Source organism: Blastomyces dermatitidis (assembly GCF_000003525.1).
Source record: "Blastomyces dermatitidis ER-3 genomic scaffold supercont1.1, whole genome shotgun sequence".
NCBI classification, from domain to species: domain Eukaryota; kingdom Fungi; phylum Ascomycota; class Eurotiomycetes; order Onygenales; family Ajellomycetaceae; genus Blastomyces; species Blastomyces dermatitidis.
In genome coordinates, this window is record NW_025544774.1 from 1985860 (window position 1) to 2001105 (window position 15246).

At 30.3% G+C, this 15246-nt stretch overlaps 1 protein-coding gene and 1 pseudogene across 2 annotated transcripts; one reads left to right on the plus strand and one right to left on the minus strand.

Moving 5' to 3' along the window:
- The first annotated feature begins 1967 nt into the window (after positions 1-1967).
- Positions 1968-2056, plus strand: BDCG_16088 (annotated as a pseudogene). Its single transcript has one exon. The product of its transcript is annotated as a tRNA-OTHER (tRNA).
- A 12557-nt stretch (positions 2057-14613) lies between these two features.
- On the minus strand, positions 14614-15030 carry BDCG_00274 (uncharacterized protein; the record flags this gene model as incomplete). Its single annotated transcript, XM_045415791.1, has 1 exon — positions 14614-15030. One exon carries the CDS (start codon positions 15028-15030, stop codon positions 14614-14616), a length of 417 nt encoding a protein of 138 aa, XP_045271654.1.
- Between the last annotated feature and the right edge of the window lie 216 nt (positions 15031-15246).

Consider the following 15246-nt stretch of genomic DNA (forward strand, 5'->3'; position numbering starts at 1 on the left):
TCTTCTCTTTAGAATTTCAATCTCAGGAATGACATCTGGGAAAACATCTTTTTTCATATTAACTGAGTGTACTCTTGAACTCATTTTACTCACTGAATGAAAAGTTGATCAGACTGTTTCAATTGAGAGATTTATCAGTATATTTTCAAATGAAAAGTTGATCAGACTGTTTCAATTGAGAGATTTATTAATCTATTTTCAAATGAAAAGTTGATCAGACTGTTTCAGTTGAGAGATTTATTAGTCTATTTTCAATTGAAAAGTTAGTCAGACTGTTTCAAAAGAAGAATGAAAGACTTTTGTGTATAAAACACCTGATTTTTTTTCACACTAGTTCAGTAACTAGATTAGATTTTTGAAGAGAATCTAATAAACTAAAAGTGATTTTTAAGATAAATCAATAAAATCTTTACAAACTCTTTCTTGAAATACAGTGAGAAAAAGTATGATATCAATTGATAATAAATCAGATAATATGACAGTTTTTAAGAGAAAAACTGACAAAAAATAAGTCAATTTTTTGCAGAGAAATTGATTAAAACTATTCAATTTTATTCTAAATCATTCAATTCTTCTCACATAACAAGTGTGCAACTCAAATCAGTCAATAAAGAGTGTAAAAGAGAATTAAGTATTAATGAAAGCTCTTCAGTCACTGAAAAAGTAATTCTTACTTAAAAGAATATAAAATTATAATAGAAAATAACTCTGTTTTTAATTCTTTGTAAGAATATTGTCTAAAATTCAGAGAAAAACATCTTACTTTTTCAAGAGAAGTAAAAAACTATTTCTAAGATCTTTTTTTTGCATTAACTGCTGTAGAAGAATGAGATAGAAACTGCTAAGATATGCACTACTGTATACTCTCTATCAAGACTTTCTCTCTTCAGAGTCTTGATATTATAGAGAATATAAGTCTGTTTCTATATAATAATGTAAATATTATCAGCAGGATGTAGAGAAACTGGTTATTTATATCTCAAAATAGAAGACTTTGTCAATGATTATATCAATATAGAGTTAATTCTCAAATTCAATAGAAATCTAGTATTGCTGTTCTCAATTTCTTACAGAATCTATTGAATATTGAGATATTAAAACTAGATTTAATATATCTCACTGTGCAGGGATCAAAGGCTCAGTCAGATCTTGAAGTATACTGATTTTATAGTTGTTGATGTGCTGTTGACTCATTATTCACTGATTATGTATTGAATGCTGTTGCTGAGGTATCTTTTTGTATCATTCTGCTGAGAATGAGTCAGATTGAGAGAGGTAGTATAAGGGTGAGACTTGATGTTGAAGTCTAGATACACTGATGATGAACTGTGAAGATTACACTTCAGAAGAGTCTGTTGATTATATACTTGATATTATTACTGAGATATCTTTTTGTATTTTTCTGCTGAGGATGAGCCAGATTGAGAAGGGCGGTATGAGGGTGAGACTTGACATTGATGTTTTGAAACATCAAAGATGGACAGGGTTTTTGTGGAGATCACTCCTTGAATATCTTCACAACTACAGGTTGGGGATCTTCCAAAATCGAGAAGATTGGTGCATATGACTAGGTCACTTCACCTTACAATTTGTATGGCACTCTGGCCCGGGGTTGTGGTGTGGTAGGGGAGAACGGGGGATAATCCCACACAGGAGCTTCAAACAACATCCAGTTCACATTTGGCTGGATAACTCCACCACCACACAGGGTATGCGGTCAGCGATGGGGTCAGAATGCTCGTATGATCGAGGGCTTTTCGATGGATCTATCGGCGGGTTCTTATTCGAAAAATCGAGCGAGTTCGTGGTGGAGCGGTTGGATCTGTTTATGTTCATCATGAAAAAAGAGAATAGAAGCTGCAGTAGAAGAGTTACTAATATATATAAATCTCTTATTCAACAGATCATTGAGTGTCTTCTGAAGAAGAAGAAGTTCATCTTAAGACATGTTATAAAGAAGGTCTTATGCCCCGGTGGCCGAATGGTTAATGCGGCCACCTGGTAGCACCTTGGCGTGGGAAACCAAGGTGTGTGGGTTCAAAACCCGCAGGGGATACATTAAATCCGGAACTCAAGCACCTCAGGTTCCTAATGAATACAGAGGTGTACAAATCGCTCCAATAAAATCGCTCTATGTTCCTGGGCTGGGAAGTTATTATCGCATGTATCTAATTGTCACTCCTTTGTATTTCCTATGTTCTTGTTATCTTGGCGTGGTCTCAACACCTGTATTTCCTCCTGTATAACCAACACTTGGCCTGTATTTAACATCACGCAAGGACTCATCATAAGCTCCACTTGCATATGAGTATAATGGAAGAATAATAATAATAATAATAAAGAAGGTCTTATGATGACTCAGAGTTCTTATCATTTTTCTTTTCTAACTTGATACTGTGATCTACTTCTGAGTCTTTTAAAGAGAGTATATTCATAAGTATTATCTTGTTGAAAGACATCTAGATATTTGTGATATTATTGAGAGAGTTTTGTATAAGAATCTGTTATTATAGTACAGAATAACTTCACTAGAGCTTTCTTGATATTAATCAGGCTGATGAATTAAATTGTCACATAATTCTGCTATTAGTAATCTTTTCAGTTACTTTCTTTTCAGAGCATTTCATAGGCATTGACAGAGATCTGTGTCAGATTCATAGTCTTGTGAATGACATCTTCATAAACTCTATCATTGTAAGAGAATATTAAGCTTCTGTTTTAAGTATTCAATAAGATGTCTTGTTCAGATAGTCAGATCAGTTTTAATATAAGATTATAATTGAGATTATCAACTTCATATGTATAGACATTTTCATGTTGATGTTCTCTGACATCTATATTCAACTTCATCATGTAACAGATACAAATGTCTTTTAAGTTATCAAATTCTGCAAGAAGACAGAGTTTTAATAAGAGAATACACTGAAGGTTATAATATCTTATAACTGAAGATTTAATCATTGCATAATAACATAGACTGCTGTCTATCATGACTTTCATATTATACATATTATTAATCACAGTAGATACAAGAATTACGTTCCTTATTATTTTTTCTTTAAATCATTGTCATTCAACCTCTTCAAGCTTCTGTTTATGAATTTCAACAGAAGCTAATCTTTTCTCTGTTTCATCAGAGCATTCTTATAGTTATCTTCTGAATCTTCTTTCACTGTAATATGATTGATGTGAATATGCACAGATTCATTCTTTGATTTCTTTGAGTGAGAAGGCACTGATCTTTCTCTTAAGTGAGAAGATACATAGGTCAATCATCAGTTGAAAGTGATGTGTTCTGATTAATTACAGTTGATGTACACTTCACATTGACATCAGTCAGCGACTTCTTCAGAAGTGATCTCAGAGACTCAGAAGCCTGTTCAAATGATGAAAACTCTTGCTTATGTATAGATATTTGAATCAATTCAGTTCATGATATCTACATCATTGCTGTTACTTCTCTTCAATACAGATGTAAGAGTGATGTAACATCTTCTGCCACTATTCTATATACTCTTAAGCTTGATAAGATAATCATTCAATGTTCAGAGCTGTGTGCAGAAGAAGCCTTTATGAGTTGAGTCTTCATTTACACTTATAAGAGTCTGTAAGAGTTTGAAAGTCAATGTCTTCTTGAGTATGCTGATCTTTATTCAATTCTCTCAAGATTGATTATCTGCTTCTAAGATCTGAGTGTCAAAGTCAGGAATGAATATTGTAAGAGAAGTGTTTCTCTGTCAGATACTCTGTAATCAATCTAATACTTTCTATTGCACAGCAGTGTCTTGAAACGGAATATCAAGATATTTGATGATATTGTTGAGTGTTCATAACACAGATTCACATGCTTTCATTCATGAATAAAACTTTTGTTTTGTGCAATTCTTCAACTGTTCATTGATATATTAATCTTGATTAATTAATAAACTGATGATATCTTCATCTACACTCAGTTTTATAAGCATTTTCATCCTTCATGATGAGTAGAGAGTGAGATTGAAAGTATTAAAGTATATGAGATAAATCAGAAGAAAATATATACTCAAGCAGCTGAATCTGCTGTCTCTAAACCTGCTATCTCTAAATCTGCTATCTCAAAACCTGCTCAAAATTCTGAGAAAACTGAGAAGAATACTGCTCATACTTCTATTGATAGAAGAGTGAAGAAAAAAATATAAAAAGAGAAAAATCTTCAAATCTTCAGAAATAGAAGACTTATTCTCAAAGTCTCAAATCAGGACATCTTACAGAGAAATAAGCTAAACTCAAACCTCATTTTCAGAATTAGAAATGAAATCAATCAGCAGTTCTTTTCTCAGTTAATAACTGATATTGAAGTTCAAAAACCAGTTAAAGCTTCAATTGAGTCATTCTTCTTTAGAAACTTCATCATTCTGATCATAATGTCTGAATTCAGTGCAGAATTTCTTATTCAGAATGAGAATCTCTGAAAGTCAGCAGTAGAATCTCTGTTAAATACAACAATTCTATCTGAGAGAGATAAAAAGTGAGATAAATTCATTCTTCATGATATTTCAGTTGAAATCTTTGACTGTGAGGAAGAAATACTACTTTTTAAAAATGAATTGAAAGAATACAATTCTATTCAACTGAGAAAAGAGTCTGTATAACTTAATTCAATTGAGTTCAGACAGAGTAGAAGAAATGTCTCTATTCTAGTGTATACAAAGATACTTAAACAATCAAGAATCTCTGAAGTAAGAGTAGCAGATTTGAAAATGAGAGTTCATGAATACAAAGACTCAAGAATGAATCTCAAAGCTTAAACACAGTGTTCAAACTGTCAAAGATATGAACACTTTATAATCTCTTATTTCAGAGACTTAAAATGTGCATTCTATGCTAGAGATTATAAAAGTAGTGAGCATAAATATGAAACATGCTTAAAAAGAGATGAAATATGTTAATATACTCTGCTTAAGTGCTTCAATTGCAAAGAAAAACATGCATCTAGCTCAAAAGAATGTGTATTTACTTCAAGAACTCAGAAGAACTGAAGAAAAGATAAAGCTCAAAGTGAATCTAAAACTGAAGAGAAAAGTCAAGCTAGTATATCTATAACTGCAAGCTCTAAAAGAAGAAATTCTCAACTATCTAGATCTTCAAACTTCAATTCTCTAGCTAAGTGTAAACAGAATTTGAATTCTCAAACTCCTGTTAAGATTAGAGAATTGAGAAATGACTCTGATAATAAACTAGATATAATATAAGCAGTTGAGATTCCTACTTTTCAAAATAGTTATAATCTACTATCTGATAATAGAGATTAGATTCTACTCTATCTCTACTCTCTCTTAGTATGAATATACAACAAAAACAATAAAAAAAGTTTAAAAACTCTTCAAAAATCACATTTATTCAAAATAATGTGAATAGAAACTTAAATTGCATTTATTCTTATCTTCAGATTGTATTTGAATAAAAAGTTGACTTTATACTTCTTCAAGAATTAAACTTTGATACTGAGCAAAAGTACATCATTTCTCATTCAAGCTATTACTGCTTTCTTTCTGAAAAATCTGAGATAAAATCAAGAGTAGTGATCTATGAGAGAAAAAGATCAAGATATTAATTTAATTTGAGATTTGATATTATATCTGACTCTGATATTCTAGTGAGTGATATTATAGATAAAGAGAATGAGTTTGATACTATTCAACTTATAAGTATCTATAATGAAAAGTCATTGAAAGAAAATAACAATATCTGAACAATTAATAGAGAATTTTTGAATATAACTCTCTTAAAAAACTCTATAATTGTAGAAGACTTCAATGCATATCATCTCTGATGAAACTCAGAATGCATAAGAGCAGTAAGAGCAGATAAACTGATTAAATGAACTTTTAAACATTTAATAGATTTAGTTAACAAGTCTGATCAACAAACATTCTTTAGAAAAGACATGAAACAGAAATCTATTATAGATCTAACTTTTATATCACAAAATCTAATTAAAAAAAGACTTATAAACTGATTTATTGATTCAAATGAAATCTCAGAATCAGATCATGAGATCATTCAATTTGATATTGAACTGAGTGAAAAATAAAGAAGTGAAAATCCTCTTCTCTCTAATCAGTATAACTTTGAAAAAGCTGATTAAAAAGCAGTTAAAGAAAGAGTAAAACAGCTGAAATCTGAAAGATAGAGTGAGCTCTATTGAAATCAAAGTCAAGATATCTCAAATAAAATGCTTGAGAATAGAGTAAAGCTGATTACATCTATTCTTCTAACAAGTATTGAAGAAAATATTTCAAAGAAAAAGTCTTCTGAGTATTTCAAATCTTGATGAAATAAGAATATCACTTCTAAAAGAAAGCAATTAGTCACTGCTAAGAGAGAGTGAAAGAATAATTTAATATCTGATGAAGAGTTCAAAGCTATTCAAAATAAATATTTTTCAGATATTAAAAAAGCTAAAACAGATTACTGGAACAAATTTCTTGAAGAAGCATAAGAAAAAGAAGTTTTTAAAGCCTTCAACTATACTAAAACAAGAAGTATAGCAAAACACTCTTTTGAGAAAAAATGTCAAGCTTTTATGAGAATTCTCTTTCAAAACTTATCACATTTAGAAGAGGAGAATATGTCATTTCATAAATATATTGATGAAAATAACTGGGAATGATCTGAGCTTACATGTGATGAACTAGAGTCAGTAATATTCTCAAGTTCAATTAAAACTGCTGCAGGGCCTGATTCAATTAATCATTTAATTATTCAAAACACATATTTCTACTTGAAGAATGAATATTTTGAGTTCTTTTTCAATCTCTTAAGAAATGATTATCATTCTGAATGCTGGAGAGAAGCTACTGAAGTAATCCTTACAAAATCTAATAGAAAAGCTTCAGTTTCTAAGTTATATAGAGTAATATCTCTGTTGAACTGTTTGAAAAAAGTTCTAGAAAAGATAATAGCTACTAGATTATCTTTTATAAGCTCTATTGATGATTCTCTTTTATTTAATGAATAAATGAGAGATAGAAAACAATATTCTGCAATTGACACTGTTCTCTCAGTTATTCATAATATTTAAGTAGCAAAGTATGAAGACCTGGTCTCAACTGCAGTTTTTATTGATATAAAAGATACATTTGATCATGTTTCAAAGTCTAAGATAATTCAAACTTTGAAGATGTTAAAACTGTCACTTTCTCTAATAAAATGAGTTGATTGTTTCATATTTAAAAGAATTATACAACTATTCTTTGATGAAAGAAAACAAGATAAAACTGAGATAAAAATAGAAGTATCACAAGAATCTTCAATCTCATCTGTTTTATTTGCAATATACACTGTATATTTATTCAAGAATAGAGAGATGAAAATAGTGAGATCTCTAAGTTATATAGATAATATTGATCTACTCTACAGTTCAAAGATAATCAAAGAGACTTTAGAAGTGATTGAGAAAGTAGTAAAGAAAATCTTTATTAGAGCAGATATCAATCTAATTCAATTTGATATAAATAAAACTGAGTTAATTCACTTTTTTTTCAGATTTAATGAGAAAGAACTAAGTCTAACTCTTCTGAATAAAGAGATTAAATCCAGTTTGAATGTCAAAGAGCTAGAAGTATGATTAATCTCTAAGTTGAATTTTAAATATCATATTTAATAAAGAATCATCAAGACAGAGAGACTACTGAATAGTATAATCAGACTATTAAATACTGAGAGAGGTCTATCTTTTCAGGCTATGAGACAGTTATATATAGCCTGTATTATCTCAGTAGCTGATTATGATGTTCAACTTTGATGAAACAATCAGAATAACTTAACTGAACTGTTTCAAAGTCTATAAAACAGAGCTTTGAGAAGAATTCTGAGAGCATTCAAATCATCTTTAATTAAAGCAATGAAAATTGAAGTCTCAATTCCATCTTCTACTATTTGATTTGAAAAGACCTGTATAAACTATGCTCTGAGAGTTATAAAGATAAGCTTAAATTATATAATCAGAGAAAGAGTCTCTTCTTCATTTTCATCAGTTAACTCAGAAAATGAACTGAATTGAAATAGATTTCTTAATTGAAATGAGAATAATACTTTAAAGAAAATGCTCTCTCAACTGTATAGACTATATTCACTTATTAAGAATCAATTTTCTTCATTAAATGTTGAGAAAATTGATTATGAGAAGATATCTCTCTGAAGAGAAAAGCTGAAATCTCTTATAGACTTATAAATAAGTGAACTATCTAAAGAGAGAGAATATGATCAGTATTTGAAGAAGATCTCTACAATCAATATAAAAGACTCTATTCTGATTTACTCAGATGACTCAAAAATTGAGAATTTGAATAGATTAGATACAGACATTGCTTATACTGAAGATAATATCAATTTTATCTCAAATTTCTGAAATTTAGACTGTGAATCTGAAGTCTTTGATGCTGAACTATTTATAATAGTAAAAGTTTTCAAACTCATTGAAATAAAATCTCATAAAAGAGGAAATAGTTTGAAAGAGACATAAATATTCTCTGATAGTCAAGCTGCTTTAAAAAGACTTAGAAATAGTCAGATTTATAATAATCAAATGAATCTTGAACTGATTTTAAACTCTATTTTAAAAATTCAAAAGAGAAGAACATCTAAACTGATAATTCATCTGCATTGAGTTTCTATTTATATGAATATTCATAATAATGAATTAACTGATTCAGCTGTAAAAAAGGGTTCAGAATTAAATAGATCTATTCAAAAAACAGTGTCCTGATCTTTTATAAAGAGAAAGATAAAAGAATCTTATTTAAACAAGTAAAATGAAAGCTGACAGAAATAAAAGAAGAGTATACATTATTCAAGATTTGAGATAAAATCAAAGTGAAAATCTTGTTTAATTAAATATAAAAAGAAAATATTCTCATTCATAATTCAGTTAAAACTAGAATATGATTATTTCAAATTCTATATACAAAGATTTATTGATAGATTTGATTCAACAGAGTACTTATTCTGCAATACAAATGAGAATTCTGAGTATATTATAATATATTGTGCATTATACAATAGTCTCAGAGTCAGATTAAAGAAGAAGTATGATTTAAATCAATTAAATATAAGGTTCTTATTCTTAACTGAGACAGGACTTAAATACTTAATAGACTTTCTATTAGAAACTCAAGCAGCTATAAGAAAATAGCTCAATTCAGAAGTATCTGAATATGAAGAGATGAAAATTGATTAGATATAGTCTGTTAAAACAGCTATACACTATCTTTTAATAATTTTATTTTATTATAGTCTCTCTTTACTGTACTTGTTTCTTTCTGTTCTTTTCTATCTATCTATTTAATATATCTATCTTTAAGACTATGTTCTCTTTTCCTTTGTCATGATATTTTCAAATGGTTTCAAAGTATCAAAAGGTGTTAAAATACTGCAATTTGTTAACAGTTTTTATATTCTGGGCTGGAATTTTCTGATTTTGCATATCTGAAATTGATAAGTATATAATAGTTGACTCTATAGATATAGGAAAAACCCTGAGAATTAAAGGTTCTCAGGTAGATATCATAGTCTCTGACTGCATACATCTATAATTGAAGAATAATAATAATAATAAAGTATATAAGAGTATCTAAGTGTTCTTTCAGTGCTTTTATATTTGATTCTATAGATGCTGAAGTGTAAGAAATTCCGCTTCTCACGAATTCTTTACCTCTATTTCTATCTCTCGCGTAATCAATAGGGCTAGCGGCCCTTGGCTACACACAACTATATAGACTGAAGTTCATGAATACTATTCATAACTTAGCTTGAATGCTATTATGCATTTGACTTCTACATTTTATCTTTCTATTATAAATACTTCTAGTAGTTAACAGTATATATCACATCAAGCTGCAAACATCTGAATAATCACCTGTAAGCACTTATTCTTACATTTTAAGCTCAGTCAGTCAGTAACTGTCTATTATGACTGAAAGAACTAGAAACTTATATACTTCAATTTCTATAAACTCTACTGCAGATACTCAGAAGCAGTTATCTGAATTATAGATAATCTTCATAAAAGAAGTCTCAGAAGACTTATTAATTACTTATGAAACATCATTCTCTATATCTGTGACAGAGAAACTCTTCAAACTCACAAATGAATCAATCTTAGTAAAGAACATTCTCAAGCATCTCTTACAGAATTAAGCTATTTTTCTACAAGAAACACTTACTATCTGTAAACACTCTCAAACTGAGTCTCTAGATATAATCTTCAGAGATACTTATGAACTGAAAAGAAACTTTCTTAAGTTACAATCACTTAAAATCACTTATCAAATCATAATTTATAAAAGCTTTTGCAAGTTTGTATTTGAAATTGACTTGCAAGCTCAGCTGTGTAATATGAAAGATGAAGAAGCTATCATCTATACAATGACAGATCTCTATTACACTGAAGTCAAGAACTGGTTAAATTATCTAGAGAATGATTATAAGAGATCTCACTAATCTATTCTCAAGACCTATCTAGAGAATAAGTTGAGAGATTTTATAAGCTGAACAGAGAACATCTGAACTGCAATCATTAATATTAGAAAAAGAGGTGAGAAATCTAATAAAGACTACTCACAGTGCTTTATAAAATTATGATGTGAATTGAAATCTGTGAAAACAGAGCTCTGAAACAAGACCTGAATGATGATATTTATAAAGAGACTGAATAAAGACATGCAGAACAAGCTCATTAAGTAAGACTCTAAGTTCTTGACTCTGAAGAAACTAATGACTCTCATTCATCACTTACAGATCACTGTAAGAGTCATAGACTTATGAAGAGTGAATTATCAATCAGCTCTGTAAGAGTCAGAATAACAGAGAACAGATTTATCAGAAAAAGATGATAAGATATAGAGAGATTCATATCTGACTGCTAAGCAGAGAGAGAGAGCTTTACAAGCTTCTGTAAATAGAATATATAATAGAAAGATTAAGAAAAAGAAACTCTGTTTTATCTGTTTTAATTCAGAACATCTTCATATAAACTGTCTAAACAAATCAAAATAGAAATTTAAGAAGTCATGAACAGAGTCAGTAACAGTCTTCTTAAGAGTCTTGAAGTTGATATCTGAATCTGTTGCTCTCTTAATGAAAATGCTTACTCATAAGAAGAGACTATGTCACAGTACTGCTGTCTTATAAGTATAAAAAGCACTGATGAACTCAGAATCTCAGATCACTGTAATATCTCTAAAACTCACAGAGTGAATAAGCTGAAAGATGAAGACTGAGAATCTGCTCTTATAATAAGCAGAGTATGAGAACTCAGATCTGAGAGCTGAGAGATTTATAAGAGTTATCTTTGAATTACAAGATCTCTCTGAAATCTGGAGAAGATTTGCAGAAACTGTGATTATTACAGAAATTATAGATGATATGTACTTGAAACTTGTAAGACTTTAAAGACATAATTCATACATAGCTGTCTGTGAGTCAGGTTTATACTTCTGATCAGTGTTGACAGACTCACTCACAGAGATAGAATCAGTTAATACTGCAGAGTTAATTAGAGAAGACAAGCTCATCTATATAATGACTTTATAAGTATCTGAGAATCTCACAGTCATGAAAACTGAGCTTCAGATATCAGAGAAATACTGAGATCTTGAAGAGATATTCAGTTTAGTAAAGATAGCTGAGCTTTCTTCTTACTATGAGAAGAATCTGATAATAGATTTAATAGAAGAACAGAAACTCTTCTGAGAATCAATCTATAAGCTCTCTTATTACAAGACAGAGGTCTTGCAGACCTATGTAAAGAAGAATCTGAAGAATGACTTTATTCAATCTTCACAGGCCTCCGCGGGAGCCTCTGTAATGTTTATGAAGAAGAATGAAGATCTCAGATTATATGTAGACTACTGCAATCTGAACTTTAAGATAATAAAGAGCTGCTACTCTCTATCTCTGATTGAGAATGTGATCAATCATCTCATGAGAGCTGTCATATTCACACAACTGAATGTGATCAATGTATATACACAGCTGTAAATACAGTCTGAGAATGAATAAAAGACTGTCTTTAGAACTGCACTGAAATTATTTGAATATCTAGTGATGTCTTTTAATTTGATTAATATCTCTACAGTATTTCAGTCTTTCATTAATAAAATACTTCATGCATATCTGAATGTCTTCATAATAATATATCTGAATGATGTGATAATGTACTTTATAAAGAAGAAAGAACACACTGAGTATATGCAAAGTGTGTTAAAGATCTTAGATGAGACAGAACTATATATTAAGCTTATAAAGTATAACTTCAGTATCTGTCAGATTAATTTTCTAGAATATGTAATTACTGCAGATGAGATTCAGATGAAATCTTCACAGATTAAGACTATTCTATTATAGCTGAAGTTAACTAGTATTTATGAGATTCAGATCTTTTTAAGCTTTGTGAATTTCTATAGACAGTTTATTCTTATATTCATGAGAATCTTCTTGACTCTTATAGACATGCTGAAGAGTGAAAACAAGAAGAAGTCATTCTGTGAATAGAGAATGAAAAGATTATTAAGAAGAAAGAACTGTGAGAACTTTCTTATCTCAGAAGCTCACAGAGTCTTTGTAAGATTAAAACAGATATTTACAGATATAGTGATACTGTTTCACTTTGATTTCTCACTCTTAATCAGATTAAAGACAGATGTCTTCTTCTTTATAATTTCAGAAATAGTCTTATAACTACAGTCAAATGAGAACTGAGTTTCAGTGATCTTTTTCTTATAAAAGATGCAATCTGTGAAGATTAACTATGACATTCTTGATCAGAAGCTTCTTATAATAGTGAAATTCTTTTATCACTGATATCACTACTTTGAGAGTCTTATAACAGTGATTACTGTTAGAACTGATTATAACAGCTTATAACAGTTTACTTCAATCAAGAAACTCTTGCAGTAGTAGATTCACTGAGCTCAGAGACTGAGTAAGTTCTGATTCAAGATAGAATATATCAAGAGAACTAAGAACTCAGCAGATAAATTCTCTCACAGATCAGACTATATTAAGAAGATCAGAGTGACAGATATAAAGAGACTAGAGAAGACAGAAAAACTTCACAGAATACTCAGACTAAGTATTATAAAGAGATTGACTGAAGAGTCTCTTAATTTCTCATAAGAGAAGAGAAGAGAGAGAGAGAAGAAGCCTGTATAACTACTCTCTATAACACTGAGAGTTAACACTCTGAGAATCTCTGTGAGAATTCTTGAAGAGAGTATCTATAATCTGAAGAGTTTGTGAGCTTTGAGAAGTACTGTGAAAGATCTGATATAAGAAAAAACAGAGTATAAGTCTTTGTAAGATCTTCTATTCAGATTGTCTGAACTATAACTAAAGAATGAATATACTCAGTATATTTAAAAACTACTCACAGCAGAGATCAATTCTACAGAAATAAAGAGTTAAAGAGACTTAAATAATCTCTTATAAAAAGAGAACTAAATTTATATATCTATGAATGAGTTTCTATGTATAGAACTTATTAAAAGATATCATAACTCTTCTCTAGCAGATCATTTTATAGATACTAGAACTCATGAGTTACTCATAAGAAAATACTTCTGACTGAAGATACAAGAACTTGTAAAGAAGATAGTGAATTCTTATACTATTTATCAGAATTCACAGATAGTGCAGTTCAGATTATATGAAGAATTTACTTCTCTACTCATCTTATAAGAATCTTAAAAACAGCTAGAAATGAATACTCTTGTGAGTCTCTCTGAAAGCAAGAACATATATAATACCTGCTTTGACAGTGTGCTAATGATAGTAAATCACTTCATTCAGATAATACACTTTATATTCACTTACAAGAACTTAAAGTCAAAGAATTTGACTCATATCTTCATTCATAATATAATCTGATTGTATGAATTATCTGCAAACATTATCTCAGATAGAGAATCAATCTTCATAGAAGAGTTCTAATCTGATCTGATAACTATACTGAAGATCTCATAAGATCTAAGTATGACTTTTTATCAACAGACAGATGATCAGATAGAATATCTGATGAGTATATTAGAACAGTATCTGCAGTGCTTTGTCAATTATAATCAGAATAACTGAGTGCATTAATTATCACTCACAGAGTTTATATATAATAACTCAAAACATGTCAATATAGATAAAACCCTCTTTGAGATACTTACTAAGACTTATTCACAGATAATCTTGATAAATCTGTAAGAGTACACTATAGAGTGTGATAATGCCTGTGAATAGGCTGAGAGAATTCAGAAGATCTGAGAGAAAGTCTGTAAATTCTTGAGAAAGACTCAAGAGTATCAGAAGAGATACTATGACTTTAAGTATATTATAAAAAGTTTTAAGAAAGATGATAGAGTCTGACTGAGTCTAGAAAATATTATTATATAGAGATCTAGTAAGAAGCTGAATCTCTTACAGATAGAGTCTTATAAGATTATGAAGAAAGTTAGTTTACAGTTTTACAGATTGAAACTGTCATCTGAGTTACAGATGTACAATATTTTTCATGTCTCTTTACTCTGTGAATATAAGAAATTCTCAGAAGAGAATTCTGTGATTCATCACTCTGTCTATAAAGCACTAGACAACCAACCGCTCCACCACGAACTCGCTCGATTTTTCGAATAAGAACCCGCCGATAGATCCATCGAAAAGCCCTCGATCATACGAGCATTTTGACCCCATCGCCGACCGCATACCCCGTGTGGTGGTGGAGTTATCCAGCCAAACATGAACCAGATGTCGTTCGGAACTCCTGTGTGGGATTATCCCCCATTCTCCCCTATCACACCACAACCCCGGGCCAAATTGCCATACAAATTGTAAGGTGAAGAGACCTAGCCATATGCACCAATCTTCTTGATTTTGGAAGATTCTCAATCTGTAGTTGTGGAGATATCTGAGGAGTGACCTCCGCGAAAACCCTGTCCATCTTTGATGTTTCAAAACATCAACATCAAGTCTCACCCTTGTACTGCCCTTCCTAATCTGGCCCATCCTCAGCAGAAAAATACAAAAAGATACCTCAGTGATAATATCAAGCATATAATCAACAGTCACTTCTGAAGTGCAATCTCTGTGATCTGTCTTCAGTGTATCTAGACATCAATACTGAGTCTCACCCTCATATCACCTCTCTCAATCTGGCCCATTTCTGACAGAAAAGTACAAAAAGATACCTCAGTGATAATATCAAGTACATAATCAACAGTC